This window comes from Camponotus floridanus, unplaced genomic scaffold (genome assembly GCF_003227725.1).
Source record: "Camponotus floridanus strain SB8 unplaced genomic scaffold, Cflo_v7.5 scaffold1, whole genome shotgun sequence".
Classification (NCBI taxonomy): Eukaryota; Metazoa; Arthropoda; class Insecta; order Hymenoptera; family Formicidae; genus Camponotus; species Camponotus floridanus.
Genome location: NW_020229214.1, coordinates 8,589,360 through 8,613,109, shown reverse-complemented (window position 1 = coordinate 8,613,109; position 23,750 = coordinate 8,589,360). Strand labels below are relative to the sequence as shown.

General features: G+C 31.0%; 7 protein-coding genes across 8 annotated transcripts; 3 read left to right on the top strand and 4 right to left on the bottom strand.

Moving 5' to 3' along the window:
- Positions 1-148: 148 nt before the first annotated feature.
- LOC105251409 (lymphoid-specific helicase) lies at positions 149-3,817 on the bottom strand. Its single transcript, XM_011258219.3, has 7 exons — positions 3,621-3,817; positions 2,791-3,131; positions 2,094-2,686; positions 1,213-1,865; positions 730-1,124; positions 383-641; positions 149-292 (listed from the first exon to the last, which is right to left on the bottom strand). The coding sequence occupies exons 1-7, from the start codon at positions 3,685-3,687 to the stop codon at positions 210-212; spliced, it is 2,391 nt and encodes a 796-aa protein (XP_011256521.1). The 5' UTR covers positions 3,688-3,817; the 3' UTR covers positions 149-209.
- Positions 3,818-5,160: 1,343 nt separating this feature from the next.
- On the bottom strand, positions 5,161-11,167 carry LOC105251410 (sterol regulatory element-binding protein 1). Its single transcript, XM_011258220.3, has 8 exons — positions 10,910-11,167; positions 9,826-10,371; positions 9,387-9,618; positions 8,927-9,315; positions 7,924-8,853; positions 7,411-7,715; positions 5,913-6,074; positions 5,161-5,526 (listed from the first exon to the last, which is right to left on the bottom strand). Exons 1-8 carry the CDS (start codon positions 11,007-11,009, stop codon positions 5,173-5,175), a joined length of 3,018 nt encoding a protein of 1,005 aa, XP_011256522.1. The 5' UTR covers positions 11,010-11,167; the 3' UTR covers positions 5,161-5,172.
- A 482-nt stretch (positions 11,168-11,649) lies between these two features.
- Positions 11,650-12,951, top strand: LOC105251411 (60S ribosomal protein L21). Of its 2 annotated transcripts, none has more exons than XM_011258222.3 (2): positions 11,650-11,755; positions 12,422-12,951. In XM_011258222.3, exon 2 carries the CDS (start codon positions 12,436-12,438, stop codon positions 12,913-12,915), a length of 480 nt encoding a protein of 159 aa, XP_011256524.1. In that variant the 5' UTR covers positions 11,650-11,755; positions 12,422-12,435; the 3' UTR covers positions 12,916-12,951. The 2 variants fall into 2 exon arrangements, with proteins under 2 accessions (XP_011256524.1, XP_011256525.1); XM_011258223.3 differs by having other exon boundaries at positions 11,661-11,759.
- A 174-nt stretch (positions 12,952-13,125) lies between these two features.
- Positions 13,126-16,326, bottom strand: LOC105251474 (ubiquitin carboxyl-terminal hydrolase 46). Its single transcript, XM_025415393.1, has 8 exons — positions 15,914-16,326; positions 15,188-15,268; positions 14,887-15,103; positions 14,729-14,809; positions 14,362-14,657; positions 14,145-14,282; positions 13,782-13,925; positions 13,126-13,690 (listed from the first exon to the last, which is right to left on the bottom strand). The coding sequence occupies exons 1-8, from the start codon at positions 15,914-15,916 to the stop codon at positions 13,583-13,585; spliced, it is 1,068 nt and encodes a 355-aa protein (XP_025271178.1). The 5' UTR covers positions 15,917-16,326; the 3' UTR covers positions 13,126-13,582.
- Positions 16,327-16,661: 335 nt separating this feature from the next.
- On the top strand, positions 16,662-19,399 carry LOC105251412 (lipoyl synthase, mitochondrial). Its single transcript, XM_011258224.3, has 7 exons — positions 16,662-16,846; positions 16,994-17,305; positions 17,495-17,651; positions 17,743-17,800; positions 17,890-18,045; positions 18,214-18,600; positions 19,218-19,399. The coding sequence occupies exons 1-6, from the start codon at positions 16,781-16,783 to the stop codon at positions 18,578-18,580; spliced, it is 1,116 nt and encodes a 371-aa protein (XP_011256526.1). The 5' UTR covers positions 16,662-16,780; the 3' UTR covers positions 18,581-18,600; positions 19,218-19,399.
- On the bottom strand, positions 19,157-21,154 carry LOC105251413 (proteasome subunit alpha type-1). The gene is made up of 5 exons (XM_011258225.3): positions 20,988-21,154; positions 20,178-20,428; positions 19,861-20,020; positions 19,573-19,782; positions 19,157-19,410 (listed from the first exon to the last, which is right to left on the bottom strand). Exons 1-5 carry the CDS (start codon positions 20,988-20,990, stop codon positions 19,201-19,203), a joined length of 834 nt encoding a protein of 277 aa, XP_011256527.1. The 5' UTR covers positions 20,991-21,154; the 3' UTR covers positions 19,157-19,200.
- Positions 21,155-21,884: 730 nt separating this feature from the next.
- On the top strand, positions 21,885-23,749 carry LOC105251415 (serum response factor-binding protein 1). The gene is made up of 2 exons (XM_011258226.2): positions 21,885-22,055; positions 22,189-23,749. The coding sequence occupies exons 1-2, from the start codon at positions 22,029-22,031 to the stop codon at positions 23,356-23,358; spliced, it is 1,197 nt and encodes a 398-aa protein (XP_011256528.1). The 5' UTR covers positions 21,885-22,028; the 3' UTR covers positions 23,359-23,749.
- The last annotated feature ends 1 nt before the right edge of the window (position 23,750 follows it).

Genomic DNA, 23,750 nt, shown 5'->3' with positions numbered 1-23,750 from the left:
ACATACAATATTCTTACATTACTAATAAATTAATTTAATTTAAATACATTAAAAAAAGTTTCAATTTTTATAAAAAAAATAAATATACATTATTATTTATCATTGCAAAAAATTTTATTATAATAAAATTTTATTGCAAAAATGCGTTCAACTTTTTATGGGATAAAAGTTTGCTTACTTTTCATGTCATTCGTAATTATATTCTTGATTTATTCTTGAATGTTATGTAGATCTTGTTTATCAATCATATCACTTCTATCTAACAATTTATTCAACTCTAATTCTGTAAACACTACAAAAAAATCGATTTATTAATCTCAGCATGATTCTTTATATATATATTTGAGTGATCTATATATTATCTAATGACAAAAATACTTACCCTCATTTTCAGAAGTAACAACTTTATATTCTTTAGATTCCATTAATTGTTTCAGTTGTAACACAACATCTTTATTAAAAATATTTGTTTTATGCCATTCTTTTGAAATAACTACTTTTTCTAAAATACGTTTAGCTTCTGAACGCTTGATAATCGTTTCATCAACTGTTCCTCTAGTGCACAGCCTATAGACAACAACTGGTTTTGTTTGTCCTATTCTATGACATCGTGCCATAGCTTGTATATCCGCTTGTGGATTCTGTAAGCATTTAAAATTCACGAATGCAAATAAGCTCGATAATAAATATCGACAGCATGAAAAAATTACATCGAGATTATTAACTCACCCAATCGCTGTCGTATATAATAACAGTATCGGCGCTCGCCAAGTTTAATCCAACTCCACCAGCTCTAGTAGATATAAGAAATAGGAACACATTCGGATCGTTGTTAAAAGTTTTAATATTTTCTTTTCTCTCTTCGATTTTAATCCTACCATCCAATCTCACATAATTATAATCTCGTAATGAAAGATAATCTTCTATCATATCTAAAATCATAGTCATTGTTGAAAATAGTAAAACTTTATGACCCCGCGCATGAAGTTTCGCCAGCATAGCATCCAACACCAAAAGCTTGCCAGAAGATCTAATCAAATCGTTATCGATTTTCGGTAAACCAACTGAATCCAACGGGCAATGAACCAAATATGGATGATTTACAATTTTCTTATACATTGGTACTAAAATGTATATATAATATAAATATATAATATATAACAAAGTAAATAATATAGGGAAATATGAAATATATTATTATTAATAACTTACCTCTATTTTGAAATTGAATACGAACAAGAAAATCTCTGTTACGTTCTGTAACATCAGTATACTGTTTCCATATTGATAAATTTTGTTCGTCCTTGGATTTGGTTGTTTTACACTCATCTGCATCATTGCTATTTTTGATTTCATTTAACGAAGTATTCGGCGATATTTCATTTTCGGAATTATTATTGGTAGAGCCATATTTACTTCTCAAAAAAGCCTGTCTTTTCGGTTTTGTACCATCTGTGCTTTCTATAATTAGATTTGGCTTTTCAATTTTGCTCAATGTTTCTAAATCATAATTTAATACTGCTTTGTAAAGATCATGCTGCAATTTTGTAAGCGGTGCATAGACTACCAGCTCCTTCTTAGGAGGAATCTTCAAATTAACTTCAGCTTTTATTCGTCTTAACATAAATGGTTTCAAAATTTCACGCAATGATGATAATATATGTTTCTCTTCTTCTTGTTTCAAAAACTTCTCGGCGCCTTCTTCCTCAAGTTCTTTAATATCAAACCATGATTCAAATACAGCTAAATCGTCAAAAATTTCAGGCAATAAAAAATTTAAAAGAGACCATAATTCAGCTAAATTATTTTGAAGTGGAGTCCCAGTCAATATTAGCCTGTTCATAGATTGCATCGTTTTTAAGCTTCTAAAAAAAATAAACCAATAATCTTAAATCAATCATTTTAAAACAAAAAAATAAAATATTTGCATTTAAAAATTATTTAAAAAAAATAAATATATAATAAATAGAAAAATAGATATTGTTTTATAAACAACCATTATCTAAAATATTTTTTATTATTTTAAACTTGTACTAATTTCACAAATAACTTTTGAATGTTGATATTCATAACTAATTAAACAATCAACATACTTGACTAGCATGCAATAATGATTCTTGATTCTTTGTCCTTCATCTATTATAATATATCTCCATTTTAAAGACTGAAGAAATCTAGTTTCTTGTAATGGCACTTCATAAGTAGTAATTACAACAGGTTGTGTTTTGTAATCATTTGCAACATGGTAACTATTTTTAATTTTTATGCGTATAGCTTCTCTTTCAACTTTGTTACCATAAAATAGCACAACTGGTATGTCAGGAGCAAATCTTTCAAATTCCATCAGCCAATTCGGTATAGTAGAAAGAGGTGCAATTATCAAATAAGGTCCTGCTTGTTTCTTCTCTATAAGATGACAAATCAAGGCTATCACTTGTATTGTTTTCCCAAGTCCCATTTCATCAGCTAAAATTCCATTTAAGGCGTTTTCATAAAGCACTTTTAACCATTCTAAACCTGCTTGCTGATAATTGTATAATTCACCATGAAAATATTTTGGTAAAATAGCAGGGTTTTGCACAATAGATGGTTTTGTTTCAGTATCTGAATCTGCAGACAATTCTGCTTCTATGTCTTCTTGACTTAGATTATTTTTCTTCTTTTTAGTCTGCATCTGTTTTTTGATCTGTAATTTAATCAAATTAAATGATTAGATTCTCTATTAAATACTCTTGTATTTAAATGATATGACAAACTGTGACAAAATTTGAATTTTTTTTTATTACTTACTTCAGGAGCTATATATTCTTGTATATCATATTTTTCTAAATCAGCCCTCTTTGTCTTCTTACTTGGCGGTATATTTTCATTATTAATAGTGGACTTGCCTCTTTTCTTAACATTCTTTCTTTTTTCAATTTTAGTTACCAAAAACTTTGAATAAAATTGACTCTTGTTCAACAAATGCATCAATCGCTTGTATCTTTGCTCATGCATTTCACGATTATATTCTTTTTCTTCAAGCTGTTTTTTTTCAAGCTCACTCTCATTGTAGCGTCTCTTTCTTGTTTTTTTCTTTTCTTCTTCCAATGGTGTATTATCAAAGTTGACATTATTGACAAGAGACATGTCTTATAAATAGAAAAAGTAAATAAATATATTAAATTATTATAAAATAAAATATACATATACAAAATGTTTTCTAATTACAAAATCATTGCTTGAGATGACTAGGAACTTTTCAGAATATTGTAAATTAAAGTGACAAAAAAAAAGGAATAAGCAAAAAGAAAATTTTAGAAAAAAGTTTTATAAATTATTTTGATTAATGAAAATAGATAAAATTTGCGATTCTTGTTCGTTCAATAAATTGGACTGGAATAATGTGACATTCTCTTCTCGAATGAGAGTAAAAAATGATTCTATAATTGGGAAGCACACACTTTTGTATTAAAATATTTTTTAATAAAGAGGAATAATGTCTACTTTTTGCTTAAAGTTCATTTCCTTGAAGTTTCAGCAAAAAGTAGACTTAGAAACAATAGATTATTTTAAAACTTGCCATGTGCTTATAAATATATGACAATGTTCGTATTTTCTCGAGAAATAAAATTAATTACCTGTGAACGAGTCGCACGTGGAATCAATCATATTTGAATTATTATTAACAGAAGGTTCGATTTCCATTATTGCAATAAAATGATATAATTATTAAAAACCAAAATTCTTCGAAGTAAAACAAGAGGATCTTTCGGAACGGTTACAAAGAAAAGCAATTGAAAGGGCGAGCGGACTACAAAGACAGTTATACAATAATTGCCGCCAATATTATAGGGAAAAAATGGATGTGCCTAGTTTTTATTGTTTTTATATGGCAATGGTTTTGTATATGGCATTTTCAAATGGTCGAGTTTAATCGCTCGGTAGTTTACTAGACCAATTACATTCATTCGCTATTGACCAATCACAGTCATTCTTTTGAAGAATATATGGTTACATTCTTTAAAAGAATGGCTTTGATTGGTTAATGATGTCTAATAACTATCCCGTAGCGATTACTGCCGATTATTTGGAAACGCCAATAGACTACGATATCTATACTGTAAACATCTGTGATCGGAGACGTCACACATGTTCAAAAACGCGATAGCCAATCAATCTTTCGTTTTTATAGATTAGTTGTAACTATAGTTATAAACGATTTATATATTAAATCGAAAAAATAATTTGTAAATTATTTTCGTGTATTAATTATCATGTATCATAATGTTCTTATTATTAATATATTTTTATAATTTTTTCAATAATCCTTTCTCTCTTAAATGTAAATTTTATATTATTGATATAATATTAAAATATTAATTATCTTTTTCAATTTGTTTCTTAATTCGTCATTGATTCGTTTATATATAAATTTCCATATTTTTTCTTTACAAAATCCTGAATTTGTTTCTCATAGGACAAATGGAAAATCTAATCTAATTTTCTACCTCTTATGTATTTCTCTTAGATCTTAAATAATTATTATTCTTTTTATTTTCCATTATATTATTTCTGTTTTTACTAATTACTCTTGTAGATCACTAAATTTAAATTTGTTATTCTTAGAAATGTTCAATCTACTTCTTTTGATATTGAAAATAAAAAACACGCATATTTTATATAGTTTTTAGATTATAGATGTTTTGCCAATAAATGTTTAGCCACCAATAATGTAAAATAAAATTAAATGATTCAAAGTTTTTGTAATTACAGTCAAATAATTTTTTTCTCTCAATTTTAAGATAAAATGTAAATTTCAGTATTTTTTGGGTATTTCATTGATGTTATATATTAAAAATAAATACTATATGTAATTAGATTAAGTAATCTTCAAATATTTCTTTACAAGTACAAGAAACTAAAGAGACAATGACTTTCTTAATAAGAACATAAGAAAATAATTATATATAAAACAAAGAAACGTGACAATATAAACGTAACATAATAAACGAGATTATATATTTCTATATATGTATATAAATTAATGCTTATATAAATAATATAAATGATGTATACCTATTTTGTCATTCATAGAATAAATTATATTAAATTATACATATACATATATATATATATATATATATATATATATATATATATATATATATATGAGTAAATTCGTAAAATATGTTAATTAACAGTAATTGCAGAACCTAACTGTCGCATTAATTTGTAACATTCCTGAAGACGTTTTCTGTCCCCTATTCGCTCAAGTGTTTTAGCGGCTTCCGCGAGCATACCGGCACGTTCTCCCGGCGAAGTTAATAGTAGCATTGGTAAATGTCTGCACGCTAAATATAACGCGACTGCATGCTCCCGCTCGCCATTGTTCTGCTCTTGCGATCTATCCTTGCCGCATATAATCGAGGAACGCGAGTTCCTGTGATGCAGACTCCGATCCAGCAAAATCTGAGTCTTTACCGGTGTTGCTCCTGCCATAATGCGTGCTGTAGCCTCGTACAAAAACACTCGTGCCAATACAGACTGAAAAGTAGATAATATATTTATATATTTTTATAGATAATTTTTATATGGATAGGATAAATTTTATTTTATTACATCATTGTTTAAATTTTATTGATTGAAAACGAATATACAGGATGTCCGGAAAATCGCCCATAATACTTCGGGAAGTGATTAAGAATTTTTAATTTAAATTTGAAATTTAAAAAAAGTTTTAAAAAGAGGGATGCCAAGCAGATTATAAATTACGATTTTTTTAAACATAAAAGTGACTATAATTCGGAAACGACTTATTCCCGAAACCTATATTTCTATAGCTTTCTTTCTTTCTTTTTAGGTCCTAAATCATTTCTCAAAGTACTACAGACAATTTTCTAGACACCTCCTGTATATGAATTTATACTTACTGGAATATGTTGACACAATTGCCTCAAGCATGCCAAGTCACGTTGAAATCCTGCAAGAGACATACTTGAGACAGATTTTTCAAACTCTGCATCTTGACTCAAGTCTTGCCATAGTGTTGTGCGTATTTCGAGAAGCCAGTCACAAATCCATAACTGAGTAAGCTGAAAAGAAAAAGTATGCAGATTAGTATAGGGCAAAGTCCTGTTAAAAGAGCACATTTATATATACACATATATGAATTACAAATAGACATAAAATTATGATATATGGTGCTGCGACCTGCCACAGGAGTTGCACTGCAGGAGTATTGCATAGTTATATTTCATGCAATGCAACTACAATGCACACTTGTAACAGATAAACGATAGCACAGGTTACACTTGAAAGAGTGGTACCTTTAAACGAAATGTAACTATTTTAAATATTTCTAATATTTAATGATGAAACTCTTGAAATATTTCACAATTATATCTATATATAATTATATCTATATAAAAGATTATATACAGGGTGTCTCATTTTAATTTCCCCAGGCAAATATTTCGGAAAATGAAAAATCGTAAAAATGTTTCAGACAAAAGTTGTATGGTTTCTAGGGGGACATAAGATGGTGCTATTGGTTTGACCTTGAAGAGTCATTTGAAGGTCACGTGAAGGTCACTTCAATTTTTTTAAACGGAACACTATATATTTTTGCACATTCTTGTAGCTCATCTCGAGAGCTTTCCAAAACACTATAATTATGTTAGTTTTCATTAAGTACTTTCCAAGTTATGAGGCTTGAAGTTATTTCTTAATTTTACATAAACCGTAAAATATCTTGTAAAATATACATTTTTCGATTAACTTATCTTAATACTTTTATGTACAAAATAATGAGAGGAATCAATTGGTGTAAAGAAAACACATAGTTATTTTTAAGAAAAAATATGTAATTTGCAATTAACAATTACATATCTTTTCTTTAAAACAACTGCTCTGAACTGAATAATTGCTCTCGAGATAAGCTACAAGAATATGTAATGAAAAAATGTAGATTCCATTTAAGAAATTGAAGGTAGCCTTCATGTGTGACCTTCAAATAACTCTTCAAAGTAAAACCAATGATACCATCTTATGTCCCCCTAGAAACTATACAACTTTTGTCTGCAACATTTTTTCGATTTTTCATTATTTTCCGAAATATTTGCCTGGGGAAATTAAAATGAGACACCCTGTATGTGTATGTGTATATATATATATATATATATATATATATCTATCTTTTAAATAAGAATATACATAATCTATAGATCTTATTCATAGATTTTTTTAAAAAAGCGCGAGACATCAACAAATTCAAAGTTTCGCCAATGTTAATTCTATCATTGCATTTAATGTGGCTATTTTAACTTGAAACTTGGCTATTTTAACTAGAATAATATCATATGTTTAATACTGATGATAAAGCAATTATTTGTAATTAAAATCTATCATATAATTAATTTGTTAACTTACCAAGACTTTCTGCGATGATTGCTCCTTGCAATGATAGTACACCATAGATTGTTCAAGCAGTAATCCTGCCTGCTCAATGAAACGCATCGAAGCCAATTTTGTAGAATGTTTCGCTGCTTGCAGTACATTGAGTACAGCATGTGGTAATGGGCTGCTGCTACTATTATCACTGATTTCAAAATTCCTTTCATAAGGAAATTTGCTTTCCACAATGTTCCATGCCTTCGAATCTTCCTCTCCTAATCTCCAACTCGCGGTGGCGCAAATCACTGCTCCCCACCATAATCCAATCTCGTCTTCACATGCTACAATAGAAAAAAAAAAGAAATAAAATACATTGATAATATAAACGAAAATTGTATAAAATTAATGTCGTAAAAAAATTTGTTACTTCTGGACAATTTTTTAAAATTTAAAAAGTCAACTTTACATATAGACATAGATAATAATAACATAAAAATATATCATCCATATATAAGATCTATTTTAAATTTAATCAGTATTTTGTCATACTTGCTACACTGATTTTGTCAATAGATGGGAAACAGGCGTCCACTTCTGCAGAAGCCATGATCATTCGTCCCAATTCGAGTACAGTAGATGTATGGCACTCTCCGACTGTACCGGTCAGTAAACGCAAGCATTGCTCGAGCAGATGATTTCTATAGGCACGAGCTGCATATGATAGCGGGTCTGCTCGACTGCTTTGTGATGTAAATTCACTGTCAGACTGTTTTTTATATTGCCATTTCTGAGACGCCAAGAATCTTGCACCTTCGTCAGTCATGATCCACTTTAATTTCGGAGGAACCGCGCATGAAGACAGCAAGGCCCGCGCTTTGCCCAGATAATATTTATGTATATATGGGAAGAGAGATTGTTTCAAACACAATGCAACGTTCACATATATTTCCGCCAGGAGCGGCTTCGGCATACTCTCACCGGCGACCTCAGCATAATTGACAGCGCATAAAGCGAGATACAGTGTCGAATCTTTCGTACCCTCGGATAGACGAAGGCAGAGCATGTGTTGGTAGACAACCGCTATTTCCACGGACATCTCCGTCTGCTGCCGTTCCGATTTCCCCGAGAGCCATTTACCGATCAGCGTGATCAATCTTCCCAGCCATAATTTATGAAGAATTTGCCTCACTATTTGCCACGTGGTTGCGAGATAGAATTCTGTTCGCGATAATGGAAAAGATCGACCGAAATATCGCAACCATTGATGTAAATCTCGATATGCCTGATTATATTCATGTTTGGATATATTAAATTCGGCCTGACGTCTCCAACGACGTAACTCAAGAAAAATCTTGCTGTCAGTAGGAAAAACGGGGTCACTGTATAACAACAATCTACAGAGACCACCCGCTAGAAGTATCAGATTGGTGAACCAGAGAATAACATTGCTCCATAGCTGTTTGTCTGATTCTGGTTGATCTATCGAAAAAAAAGAAATATCAGTAAAAAATTCATCAAAATAAAAAAATAAATAATATTTTGAAAATCTTACCTTGATAATTGAGTATCGTCCGTCCATCCAATTTTGTGTTTAAATAATCATAATTGAATTTTCCAACATTGTTCACAAGTATACCAAGAGGATTGAATGCTAAGAAGAGCAGCATAAATCCACACAATGTTAATCGGGTGTGATCTCTCATGCCTCCAGAAGTGGAAACGGAATGAAGATTTTGTAGAACATCTGAATCATCCTTTACCGACGACGGAGAAGGCGGTGACATTGGCGCAGGTGCAGGTGACAGAGATGGTTCGCTTGAATCTGAACGAGGAGGTGTAAGTTCCCCGCATATCAACAGATCACGAAGATTTTGCCGTTGAGCGGTCATTTTCAACGACATATTCTCAGCTTTTAACTTCGCGTTCGTGTTTTGCAAATATCTGCAATTGTATAGGATAATAAGGAAGCTTGTCATCTCATGTACTTATGAAATAAAATTAATTATGCTTTCCTGATGTAATCGATAGTTTTCCGCAAAATCGCAGATTTGTTTAGCTTGGCGTCGACGCCAACTATAATATTCTTCAACTCAATTATTTTATCATTAATCGATGTTCTGTAACGTCGCTCAATTGCATTGTGAGCGCTACGTTTGACTTCTCTCACTCTTGGTACACTTACATGTGTACCTGTGTTTAGACGATTAATTTGTACTTTGTCAGTGTCCAGTACTACAGGAATCCCTTGAACACAAATATATCAATATACTCTATGAAATCATACATGGCTATATGTATCTTTTTTATGTCTGTAAAGATAATAACTATTTAATATATCATAATATCATAAGATTGCTACATGATTATTTATATTTAGACAATTATAGAATTATTTATATTTTGGCAAGATTATAAATATGTTTAAAAATAAGCTTATCTACTTTTATATACCAGTAGTTAACACTGCTCCATTTGCAGTATTTACAAGAGTATGTATCTGATGTGGAACAGGAGTTGATGTAATAGTCGGTCCACCTTTAGAATACACAAGAGATTCTGATTTTATCAATTTAGCTGGTAGAAGTAACTGTCTTTGCTGAGCAACTGGAGCCAAAGTTACAACATTTGGCGATTGAACATTAAAATTTACATTTTGTGGTATCGCATATTGTGAACTAAACACTGTAGGTGTTGTTGAAGCCAATGATATTCTCTGTGGTCTGTTTTGTGTGACTGATGTAATATCTTGTTGCATATAAGCAACAGGTTGGTTACTATCTGTCACTGCTTGTTGCGTCACTACAACATTTGTATTCGGCGATTCAAGGATAGCTGGATCTTTGTAGTCTTTAAAATCCTTAAATTCATCATTGTTGATATTTAAGAAATCAAATGTATTCCCATCTACTGCCATAGGATCATCCAATTCAGAAAGTAAAGCCTCGTCGCTGAATAGCTCATTTTTCAATAATTCATTTTCACAATTTGTTAAGAGATCTGCAACATTAATAGAAAATTAAGCAATATGATAACATACCTGTTAATATTTAATATTAAATGTCAATTTTTTAATTACTGATTATATATTAATCTTCTTAATTTTAATTGTTTATGCATACATATATAATGTAAAATAATAAATAAGGCAAAAAATTATACATTAAATTATACATATTAAATTATAATTAAATATTATACATTAAACATCAAGATATAAAATATATTTTTAAAGCATTTTTGAGTGAATAAATTTAGATATTACATATATAATACAAATTTATAGACCAACACTCACAAACAATAATTAAAGCTCAATTATTTTACATCATTTTTATATTACTTTTATATAGATGTATACAGTATTATAACAGATAAAGTACAAATGATGCATATCAACAACCGGACAAGATTATATCTGCTGATAAAGTGATAAATCAACAAAAAGTTACAAAACGTTTTCACGTGAGTCTTATATATCCCTGAGATTCCGAATAAAAAGTGCTAAACGAGAAAGTACACCGCTGATGAGACCTACCATCGATACCAGTGACTTCATTCAAATTGAAGCTGTCACTCGACTGGAAATTAGAGAAATCATTGTCTTGGGCCGGCGCCCATCCACCTGGGTCTGCCATTTCTAGCCCCGCGCCGTTAAATTTTTACAATAATTCGTTTCACATCGAATAAACCTCAGAACAATAGATAACTCGTGCAAGCGCAACACCGATATGTCAAACGCAATAACTAAAAAATTATAAACGATCGTATGATCATCATGTGGCCAATCCCGGCGCCGCTTCAGATCGGACGATGTTGCGTCATCGCGCGATACTAAACTCGTAAAATCGACGCCTCCGGTGTACCTTTGACGAGAAAATGCATTTGAAGGCGCAAGAATCCGTTTAATTTCCGTGAAATTCTGTGAAAAATGCCAATAATGTCATTCTTTTCCAGTGCCGTTTGTCGGCTTCTCGGATAACGTGATTAAAGAAGCGATAAGAGCAATACAAATAAATTATAAAGACTCTTGCACAATGCTGGGCAACAGGCAATAGGAATAGGGAATAGAAACTATTCACCACAAACATGCGAAATAAAAAATATTCGCCAATAAGAACAGAGAATAGATACTATTTTTGTTCCTATTGGTGGATATTTTCTATTTCGCGTATTTATTGGTGAATAGTTTCTATTCCCTATTCCTATCGTCTGCGCTTAAATATGGTCATAGATTTTGGTTCTTTATGAGAGGCGGATTTTTCTGTATCTTTTTACGAGATATCGACTTTGACATATCGAAACATGTATCGCATTTAAAGCGTATCTAGTCGCATCTCTAGAGTTTCTTTTTTCGTGGCGACGTCAAGAAGACGTGAATTTTGTACGTAAGTTTTTGTCAATATTTTCGAGATTCTTTAGAATTTGGACCGAATTAAAATATCCTTTCCTCGCTGTACGTCGAAAATAAGTATATATTTTCTTTGACTAATATACAGCGGCCTCATCAACTAGGCCGGGAAATGTAAAATGTAAAATTTCATTTGACTGGTTACGCGCGAGCCACGTGCATATTTTACGTTATATTGTATATTTATATATAATATATGTACAAATTTTTCGAATAATTTCATTAAAAGTTATATTTAAAATTCTAATATCACACTCGGAACTTGAACTGTAATGTTACGTTCACTTATTTCATCTGAAAAATTTCAGAGACATTTAGGTTAAGTTCAATCCTAGAAGCCTTGGAAAAATATAGCCAGATTTGTTTAAACTTTACATAAAAATTTTCTTGAGAAAAATTACTGTCTATGACATTTTTTAGCTTATAATCATAAGTGTGTTAATTTTTGTTTGATATTAAACGAAGAATTTTATCTAATTATATATTTCAGACTTCATATAAGATCTGTATTTTTAGAATAAGAAATCTCTATTTTAAATTTTGCATGTATTATTTACGTCTCATCTGTATAGAATATTATTCTCAGATGAAATATAATATTTTATATCTTTAACAGTTATATATAATTTTTTGTTATAGATTGATACATCGCCATGACCAACTCAAAGGGTTACAGACGTGGCACGAGGGACTTGTTCTCTCGCAAGTTCCGCAAACATGGAACCATTCCCCTATCCACGTATATGAAAACATACAAAGTTGGAGATATTGTTGATATTAAGGGAAATGGTGCTGTACAAAAGGGTATGCCATATAAAGTCTACCATGGCAAGACCGGTCGCGTGTTCAACGTGACTGCGCACGCTCTTGGAGTCATTGTGAACAAGAGAGTGCGTGGACGCATCATCGCGAAGAGGATTAATGTTCGCATTGAACATCTGAGCCATTCAAAGTGCAGGGATGATTTCCTCAAACGTGTCAAGGAGAACGAGAGACTCCGAAGGGAGGCAGAGGAGAAAAATATTCGCGTTCAGCTCAAGCGACAACCAGCCGAACCGTCTAAAGCGCATATTGTTTCGGGACGTGAAGCGCCCATCTTACTCGCGCCTGTTCCATATGAATTTATCGCTTAAAATATTGAATAAACTATAAAATTTTCAAAATAAAAATCTGCATTATTATTTGTATATTATCATCACATAAGATTGCTTAGAGTCTGAATAATTAACGATCTATTTTTAAAAAACATGTATGAAATATTGATATGTTTACAAATCTGATTGCCCATTTCAATTTGAAACTATAAATACATCATTGCGCATAATGCATGATTGAAATGCACGTTCTCATAACAATATTTTTATTCTCAGTCATATTTTCTTTACATTTGTATAGAATCTGATAGTGCTTCCAACGTTTCTCTCTATATCACTGGACACATAAGTTATTGTAATATAGTAAATTATTCATTCTCTTCCAAAGACGGACTAGCTTTCGGACATACATTATAAATAAATATATAAAGTATTACACATAAACTGCTCCCGTTTTCCGAAAATAATCGATATAATTTACAAAAATCAAAAATTTTCTATAAAATTTAGACAAATTATGGAATTCTATGTCGTGCTTTTATTTATATTCTAGGAGCTTAATCATAATCAAACATATCATATATCATTCTCATAAATAATTAACATACCATTAGAACATTCAGATTCACCGCGCACTTTGTTAAAATACGAAAATTAGCATAGCAGGAGTGTGCTTAACTTCACAATTGCTATTTATATTTAAATTTTAACTACAATCACGCGATTGATAGAACAGAATATAACCAGTTTCAGAGCTCTTTTGAATATCTGACGTAAGTCCATAAAAATCTTCTATAGTTGATGCATCAATTTTCTGCAAGTATAAGTCCAATTGTTTTGTTCTAAATATATTTCAATGATGTCTATGTTACATAAAAGCATTTAAGCTAAGATTAAAAACTTACATCGACCATATCATCATCAAAGAGCAACCAGAATCCATGGCTTTTAACTATAGAAATGTAATGCCCTCGGTTAGGCCCACTTCCACAATGTATCACAACTGCCACCAAATCATACAAACGATCTGGATTTACAGCATCATCACTCTGTAATTAAAAAATTACATGTTGACATAAAATAATTAATATATAAAATAATTACCATTATTTTAAAAAAATATCTGACAATTTTTGTATTTATAAATGATAACATCTTTATGAATGTTATATATGTATATATACACACACGTGTATGTATTAATGCAATAATCATATTCCTAAGAGAGATTTAAGTTTTGAGATAGTTTAAAAAGCAAGAAGACTTACAGTATTGAAAAGTCTGAGTTCCAATGGAAAAACTACCCTGTGAGATACTTTTATGTGACGATTATACTGTTCCACATATTTAAATCTCTTTAGATGTAATGCTAAGATCATAGGTAGTTTCTTCACTCGCATTCGTTTCTGTAATTCAAAACAAATATATTCCAATAAATAATTTGTTCAAAAGGTGACAATGAATTGAATACTGTATGATTAATACCTGAGCTTCCTGATAACTACTGCAATGATCACATTTGAATTTGTTGTCACTACACAGGGTCTCTGTATTGGAGAAACATCGGAGGCAGTGCGTGATCGAAGTGTTTTGATCTACATCAACTTGTAGATCAAAAAAGTCCTCGTCTTTGCTAGAAACAGTCTCACAGTTAAGGCAGCGTGTTTCCGAGGTCAGTATTCCTTGGAATATCTCGTGAACCCATGTAGGTTCCGGTGGCGAACCAGCAGCATCTCCTGCCCCACATTTTCCTCCGGCCGGCTTGTTTTGAGTTCTCTCCGCTAATACACAAGATGATAAGTAAGTATGATGTAAGTAAGATGCACTATAAATGCACAAAAAAAATATTTACCTAGGATAATTTCATTTATATGATTTATGAGAAAGTTTAAAAACTCGTGTGCATCTTGTTGCATGTAATTATCAAATTCCTCTGAAAAGAAATGTTAGAGTTACAACAACATACTATAAAATATAAAGTTATTATCTACAATAATGCTGAACACTGACCTTTCTCTTTTCTCAATCTGGCGATAAACTTTTTTGGTGCTATAGAACCTACTTTTTTCTTTTGTGTTGCAATACTGTAAAATAGGTCTGCTAGGCATGTTAATAATGTCTCTTTAGTTCGTTTATTTCTGGCCTTGTACTCTAAAACTTTTTCTCTAAATGGCCGACAAAAATATAAAGCTTGCAACACTGAGTTACTGTAGCAAGTATTACCAAACTACAAGAATATATTTTTATTATATTAAATATTATAAGTTTTTAATTATATATATAGTTTCATCAGATAAGATGTTATACTTACATTGACTAAACCAAAATAATGTTCATTGGGTGGAAACTGATCAGAGCCAATATCTCTTTCTAATTGTGATATATTTGCACCCTAAAATTATAGATAAAGATAATATATTATTTATTTCTAATCTATAATATTTATTATAATATTTAAAAGAATTATATAAATTAGATAATTTTTTATTAAAATAATTTTTTACACAATATATATACAAAAAAAATAAAAAATATAATAATGAAATAATATAAAATATATATAATTTTGTAAAATATAACAATATATAAAATTATGATATATATATATATATGTATAATATATATTATATATAATATATATATATATATATATATATATATATATATATATATATCAATGATGCAGCTTGTTGAAGAAAATCTGATATAGATAATTTATGATAAAAAATAGAAACACACACACACATTAACGTAATTCATTAATTTCGACACATCTCCATTTTTATATCAAGATATAAAAAATAATATATGATATCCACACTGATCGTGACATCGGTCGCAGAAAAATGCACAATTGCAGGAATGCACTCACACAAGCATAAAAATTAAGTATTAAAGCTATCGGATAGATTGTATACGTTTTCAGAAATTATTTTTCCATAGATCATTTTTCAAGGCCCTGTGTGTGCCGTGTATATATATGTATTTATGTATATGTGTGTGTAGGATATACGCATACGTGCGATGGAATACTTACCATTTTATGACACAATAACTCGAGCGTGACACTGACAAGCACTTAGCACAGACTTGAGCAGTGGCATAAACTCCATCGTATATCGATGGATGCGGGGTCTCTTCTTCAGCTAGAGCATTTCCACGCGGATGAGATATCGTCGCGACACCGCGTAACCACAGCGCTTTCCTGGTGCCCCGCGTTCCACGTGTCGGCAGAAACGTGGAAGAACGTCGTCGCGCGACAATTTCGGTAACTCGACGACGGAAGACTCAGCTGATCGCGTGATGTTCGCACCCCGCGCTTTCGTCCTCGCGACACGACGAATTAGCCGAAACGGATTTTACTCCGTCGTCGCAGCGTCGCACCTCTCAGCACCTCTCTCCGCGAGCCTTCCAGCAGTCAAAACGCACCACCCTCACCTGCCCCCACCCTCTGGCCGATTATGTCATAAATCCCTCGAATGAGCTAGATGAATATGCACGTTTATCGTTTAGCAACTTGAAGGATACGTTCGAAAATCTAGCCGTCATGATCATAATCATTTGATCGGCCAATCAGAAGCAAAGCTCTGTCCTATTGGTCGATTAAATATTACTCCGAAGAGTACATTGGCCGCTTCAGCGGACTCACTGCTAAGTAATAATCGAACATGATTGGTTTCTACTTTCAGATCCGACCAATCAGTGTCGAATTACATCGGAAAATCTAGTAATGTTGCCCAACTGTCGAATCCGCTGAATGCGGCCATTTTTAAATGCTCTGAAGAAGCGAGGTTATCAAAATTAAGTCAAGTGGGTCAAATCATGACCTGTTGTATCCAAATACATGGATATGGACTGATTATTCCTGAACTCTGACAAATTATTTCAAAATTTACAAACGAAGATGTTACGGATATTTGGCGTCGTAAATCCAAAGTGTCCTGTCAGCTGTCATTTTCATCTGACAAATGTAAATTTCAACCTTTTGTTTTTATTTATGAAAGAGCTATTATGTTAGAGCTAATATTTCTATAATTTTTAAAAATTTTATTAAATTCATCACAATATAAAATTATGTAATAGCTTACATTTAATATATGAAAATTTCTCATTACAGTGTGCGAGAGCTTCAACTGAAAGTAATAAATCATTTTCAAAAAAGCTGAAAGATGGTCCACAATTCGAGGACTTTTTAAAAGATACTGTTGAAGAATACGATGGAAAGTTAAAATTGGAAAAAGGCGAATCAGGACGACTGAGATTACCACCATGGCTGAAAACAGAAATACCTATAGGCAAAAGTTACAGTAAGATAAAAGCACAGTTAAGACAATTACGGCTGAGCACAGTCTGCGAAGAAGCCAGATGCCCAAATATTGGAGAATGTTGGGGCGGGGGTACTCATGGCACAGCAACTGCTACCATCATGGTAAGAAATCTACCATCTGTATAAGAAATATTTAATTTTTATAGAATTTTTGAAAAGTCTCAAGAGAATTTCAATTATCCTAAAATGATATACTTGATTTAATCACTCCAATATAAATAGCATCAAACAACTCTTAAATCTGCATGAAATGAAGAAATCTCATTAAAATGACTATGGTTGGCTATTTAGTTAATGGGAGACACGTGCACTCGTGGCTGTCGTTTTTGTTCTGTTAAAACTGCACGTACACCACCACCATTAGATGCAGAGGAACCGATTAATACTGCTACCGCAATAGCAGATTGGGGTTTGGATTATATTGTTCTAACATCTGTAGATCGTGATGGTTAGTTGATTATATAGATCATTCTTAGACTGCGTAAATTATACCATTATATAGATGATTCAATATAATAATTCAATATCAATTATTTCAGATTTAAAGGATGGTGGAGCCAGTCACATCGCATCCACTGTCAAGGAGATAAAGAAGAGGTAATTTTTACCTGTCTTTTTATATTTGCTTGTATAAAATGAAAAATAGATTGTACTTAGGTATCTAATTGTAAAATTATTCTTTATAGGAGTAATATCCTAGTAGAGTGCCTGGTACCAGATTTCAGAGGGGATGAAAATTGCGTCGCTACAATTGTAAATTCCAATCTAGATGTGTTCGCGCATAATATCGAAACTGTAGAGCGTCTCACACCCTTTGTTCGAGATAGACGCGCTCAATACAGGTATACTCATTGTAATTTATCATTACATACAATATAATAAATAATATACATAATATTATTTTATCATTATATAATGTATAATCTCAAACTGTATTAATATTGTCTTGTTTTTATTAATATTATATGCGCTTATTAATTCAAATAAAATCTATCATTTACTATGTACAGGCAGTCACTGGCCGTATTAAAAGCGGCTAAAAAGTTCAATCCCGACTTAATCACAAAATCATCGATAATGTTGGGTCTCAGTGAGACCGATGAAGAAGTCGAACAAACAATGCAGGATCTAAGAGATGCTGGTGTGGATGCTCTAACATTGGGACAATACATGCAGCCCACTAAAAGACACTTAAAAGTCATCGAATATGTAACGCCCGAGAAATTTAAAATATGGGAAAATAGAGGGAATCAACTAGGTTTCTTGTATACTGCTAGCGGTCCCTTAGTACGGTCATCGTATAAAGCTGGAGAATACTTCTTGACAAATATATTGAAACAACGTAAAAAGCAACAAATTGATGACCATACTGCGTAATGAAAAAAATAAAAAATATCGTGAGTACAATAGTATAAAGAAAATTGAATTTTATATATATATAAAATTCTATTTCAATCATGTGCGATTGTGCAATATTCTGATAAATAAATATGTATATAGCTTTGGATTATTATCTAATTTAGTAAATTTTCTCATTTTTTTTTCTTGCAATTGTTTAACGATCAATTATCGAATGGTATGAACATATTTCAAATTTATAAAATTTACGATTAATTGTAAGTATACTAAATTAATTAATTTATTATTAATTATGCTTGTATTATAAATATTATCCATGTAGAGAATGAATTAGAGACAAATTCTGTGTACATACAAAGGATATAATACTAGTTAGTATATTCATATTTGTCAGAATGTTAATTCAGGACAGAATCCAAAGCTACATCGTAAAAAAAATTGTACCTGATTGTAATTTAGTTATAAATATATCTAAAACATTTTCAAACTGTGTAAACAGACTGGTAATAAATATTCTATCAAATTAATTATAGTTACAAAACAAATATTTAAGCATAAAATGTGCTTTAATCTTTATATATAAATTGTATAGGATAAACTTTTTATATATGATTTTATTTTAATTTTTATATTATTGTTTAATCTGTATCCATAGCAATGGCTACTTGAGGATCTTGCGGTCCTTCGTCGGCAGGCGGATCTTGTGGAGGTCTATCATCCTGTGCAACCTGCTCTGCAGGTCTTCCGCGTTTGTCATCTCCTTCGATCTGAGATAAATAGGTGGCTGTTGTGGCCTCGTCAAGAATCGTGAAATTATAATCTTTTCCTACTATCCCAATTGAAACATTCTGAAACATAATTATCAAGACTTGACATGTGTAAAAAAAAAGTTTAACATTTTTTGACAAAATTGAAATTGCCTATCATAAGTTGCAACTTGCATTTACAATTGCAAGTTTTGCGATTAAATATTAAAAGAATTACAATTAGAAACTAAGCGAGAAATTTACCTTCACTGACAGATCAACTTCATTAGGTAAAGTATCGCGTAACGCTCTAAGGCCATGTTTTACCAATTCATCGAGATCGCACGATAAAAATTCACTCAAATGTTTCTCCAAGTATGTTCTCGCACTTTGAGAACGAGATCCTATAGCCATTGCTTTACAATCGAAAAAATTCGCCGATGGACATGTCTGATATATATGCGGGCCTTGATCCTATAAGGACAATTATCATAGAAAAGTATTTGTATGATGTGTAAACTGCTCTAATACGATTTTTCAATAAATCCTCACATCATATCCTCCCACGAGTAAACCAACACCATACGGACGTCTATCATATCTCTGTGTACATGTCTGCATTTTATTTCCCAAGGACGTGATCAAACGGCTCACGGGTAATGTATCATCATGAGCGTACTTATAGTTCAAGCATTCGGTTCGCATATAACGACTATAAGTAATAATAATTTATAAGTTGGGACATATATAAATGATAAAGTAATATCAAAGAAAATATAAAAAAAGTGAATTTTTTATTATATGCTTCATATAATAAAAAGATTTGACAAAAATTAGACTAAACAAACTAAACAGTAATAAGATAGTACCTCAATATTCTTGCATCAGCAGTTAAACCTGAGATACTGATTCCCATATGCTTGTCTATTGGTATGATCTTTTTCTGGTGAGCCGATAGTTCCGAAGATGCTCTCTTCAATGCAATCAGAACAGCATGTGTTTTATTTTTCAGGCCTACAGTGGCTGAGCCTAATTTTACAGCTTCCATAGCATATTCTACTTGATGCAGACGTCCTTGTGGACTCCATACTGTTACATCACTATCGTACTGATTGCGGAACTAAAAATACAATTTAGAATATTAATAAATTTATAGATTTTGATAATTCCACAAGTTGACTGATAATTCCACAAGTTGACAAGTTGAATATTATATTATAATTGTCCAGAATTCATGACAATATGCTAGCAAATCATCATTCTTGTTCATCAAATGTCAAACAAGAATAACGACATGCTGGCAGTAGTTTCCAAATGTAACTTATATTATTTTCTTTTACCATAAGAATATTTACTTTACATTTAGCTGATATTTAGCTATTATTGCTTCTATTGCTTGATATTTAGCTATTATTTTATTCAACTTGTCAATGAAATAAAATGAAGATAATAAAAGAAAGTATACATATATATACTTTCGTTTTTTAATTATTAAAATACGAATTACAGAAAGAAAGTTACATGATTTTAATTGTTATTTCTACTTATTTATAAAAATTTATACATAACCACACACAATTGAGACGTCAAGATTTATAATTAAAACTATAAGTTTTCTTTTGCGATATAATTAAATAGATATAAAATTCATTAAAAATGAAAATCAATTAAGTACTTACCATTTTTATAAGCCGTTTCTTTTAATCGTTAAGATAATAATAAAGCAATATTAGTTGCAAAATTACTTTACGATTACAGAATACTCGCGGCTTGGCTTTCGTAAATCAACAGTCATCCAGCATTGTAGCTATACGTCCTGTCACTATTGAGTCATATCCATGAAGAACGATAACGTAAAGGCTCGTTTGCAGTGTTTGCACATGCACGTGAAAAAGGTTGTTATTTTTCGTGGAACGTTTTTACTACGTCTACTAATGTCCCTAGAAGATAGATTTTCTAGGGACACTAGTCGTACACTAGCGGCGTATATCATCCATTTTACGCCACTGGAACTACATGGCCACCTTGACTTTTCGATGCAATGATAAAACAGTCGATTAGTTCATGTCCGTGCTACGTCTACAATTTATAAAGGCCATTACACACAAAATTACATAGGCCGGTATTCATAGTCCGATCTTATATTTGAGATCGTCTTAAGTTCGAGCTTGAAATGCTACGCAGCTATTTGATTGGTTGAAAGAGGTCTTAAGTCAACCTCGGACCAGACTTAAGATGATCTTAAATATAAGATCGGACTATGAATACCGGCCATAGTGTAAATTAATTAAATATACATATAAATATTTATAATATTTAAATATTACATTATATTTAAAAATTTAATATTAATTGCATAGCTACATATGCATAACATAAGACCATGTGGACCAATAAGCATGAAATCTTCTAGAGACATTATTTTTTCCGACCAAATCAATACAGGACTTTCTGATTGGTTCAGTGAAAGAACTCTATGGAACACTATGGTCGCAACTTGAGTAGTCGCAAGTAGAAAATCTATATAGTTTATGGCGAAGTTTTGTATGATCTATATAGTTTATGGCGAAATTTTCTAGATTTTCTTGCTGATTTCTTGAGAATAGCGCTTTTTTTAGGCAAAAAGAAAGTTATTCGTCTGAAGAGGGTTATTTATTTACATATTTATTCCAAAGCTAAATAAAGTGATTTTTGCTGTGGGAAATTATTTTTAACACAAAATGGCAAAAATTGAAATAAATAACGAGGTGAGATGTATGCATGATTTGAATAAGATACAAATGATTTGTTTACAATTGTTATTACTAGAGAGATGTTATTTATTTCATAATTTAATATGTTCATTTCATAATTTAATTTAATATAACTTGTAATTTTTAGATTATTCTGCTCCGACATACGGTTCGTCAAGCACGAGTTTGCGTGGTGAATAAGCTTATCAAAGAAGCTAAACTCCTTCGAAACAAACATGGAAATGAAGTACAACAAGAAAAGTATAAGAGAAAGGCTGATAAACTTATTGCTGAAGTTTACGCACTAAAAAGAATTAAAGACGATGAGATTTCCAAGTTTGGTATCACAAATGAAAGAGATTTGACTGCAATATTACAAGATGAGTCTTCAAGTCATTATGATCGTGTAAAAGCAAGGGTTGCATATTACAAAATTTTGTACAAAAGACTGATGCAATTTAAAGAAAAGTTCCCAGACTGCAAAAAATATTTGGTAGAAGGAAAGAAGAAAAATGTCAAGTTGAAGAATAAAAGTGTCACTAAAAAATCCTTAAAAGAAAATCCTCAACCTCAGAATGAAAGTTCAGAGGAACAAGAAATTAATTCTTGTAAAAATATTGAACACTCTCAACATAAATCTAAAAATGAGAAAATGTGCAACACTGAATTACTCGAAACAACAAATAATTTGCACGAATGTAAAAAATCATCAAATGAAGATAGCGCACCTCTGAAAGAGGAAAAAGTGTCAAGGTTAGAAGATGATACATTGGAGGATACAGTTATACATAAGCAATCAAGTGTAATTAAATCATGTAACGTTACAAAAGAAGCTACTGTAAAGAGATTTACCGAACTCTTGGAGGAGCAAGAATCTAACAAAAATGTGGAGATGTCTATCAAAGTTCCAGATTCTACAACTCAACAAGCAAAAATATCGGATGATTTTTTCATTACAGGAGACAATCAAGATTCACAAACAAGTAGTGTTAGTGCCTCGACATCATATGTAAGATCTCACAAATATAATACACGAACATTCCAGTCAAGTAACAGAGTTGAAAAGCAAAACATAAACTACAAAAATAATACAAATTTAAATAAAAGATATCAGGATAAACAATCTAATAAATCTGTTAAACGATTAAATAATAAAACATCTATCAAAATTAATAAGGATATAAATAAGAATAATTCAAATAATGTTAATAACAAAGAAGATAGTGATTTGCATCCCTCTTGGTTGGCTAAAAGAAAAGAACAGAAAATCATGAGCCAAAAATTTCAAGGAAAAAAGATTGTATTTGCTGATGATTAGAGATTAACATGTTTAATAATTTATAATAGTAACAGTTCTGTAAAATTATAATAACAAAAAACTTGTAAATTGATCAAGAACTTTGTATAAAGAATACATTGCAAATATATGTCTGTCATTATTTTAACACAAATGTATACATATGTACATTTATTTGATGTAACTTATGCAAACGTTTTATGTGATAATATGGTATTTTTTTAATTTATAAATAACCTGTAATGTTTGTTATACACACAAGATACAGTTATGTAAGCTTATATATTTTCACTCATGTATTCTACTTTATGCAAAATATGTTATAGACATATTATGTAATAACGTATTTACGGAAATAATGTTTAGTCGAAATGAACAAGTAAAGGTGAATAAAAATTTAAGATCAAATAGAG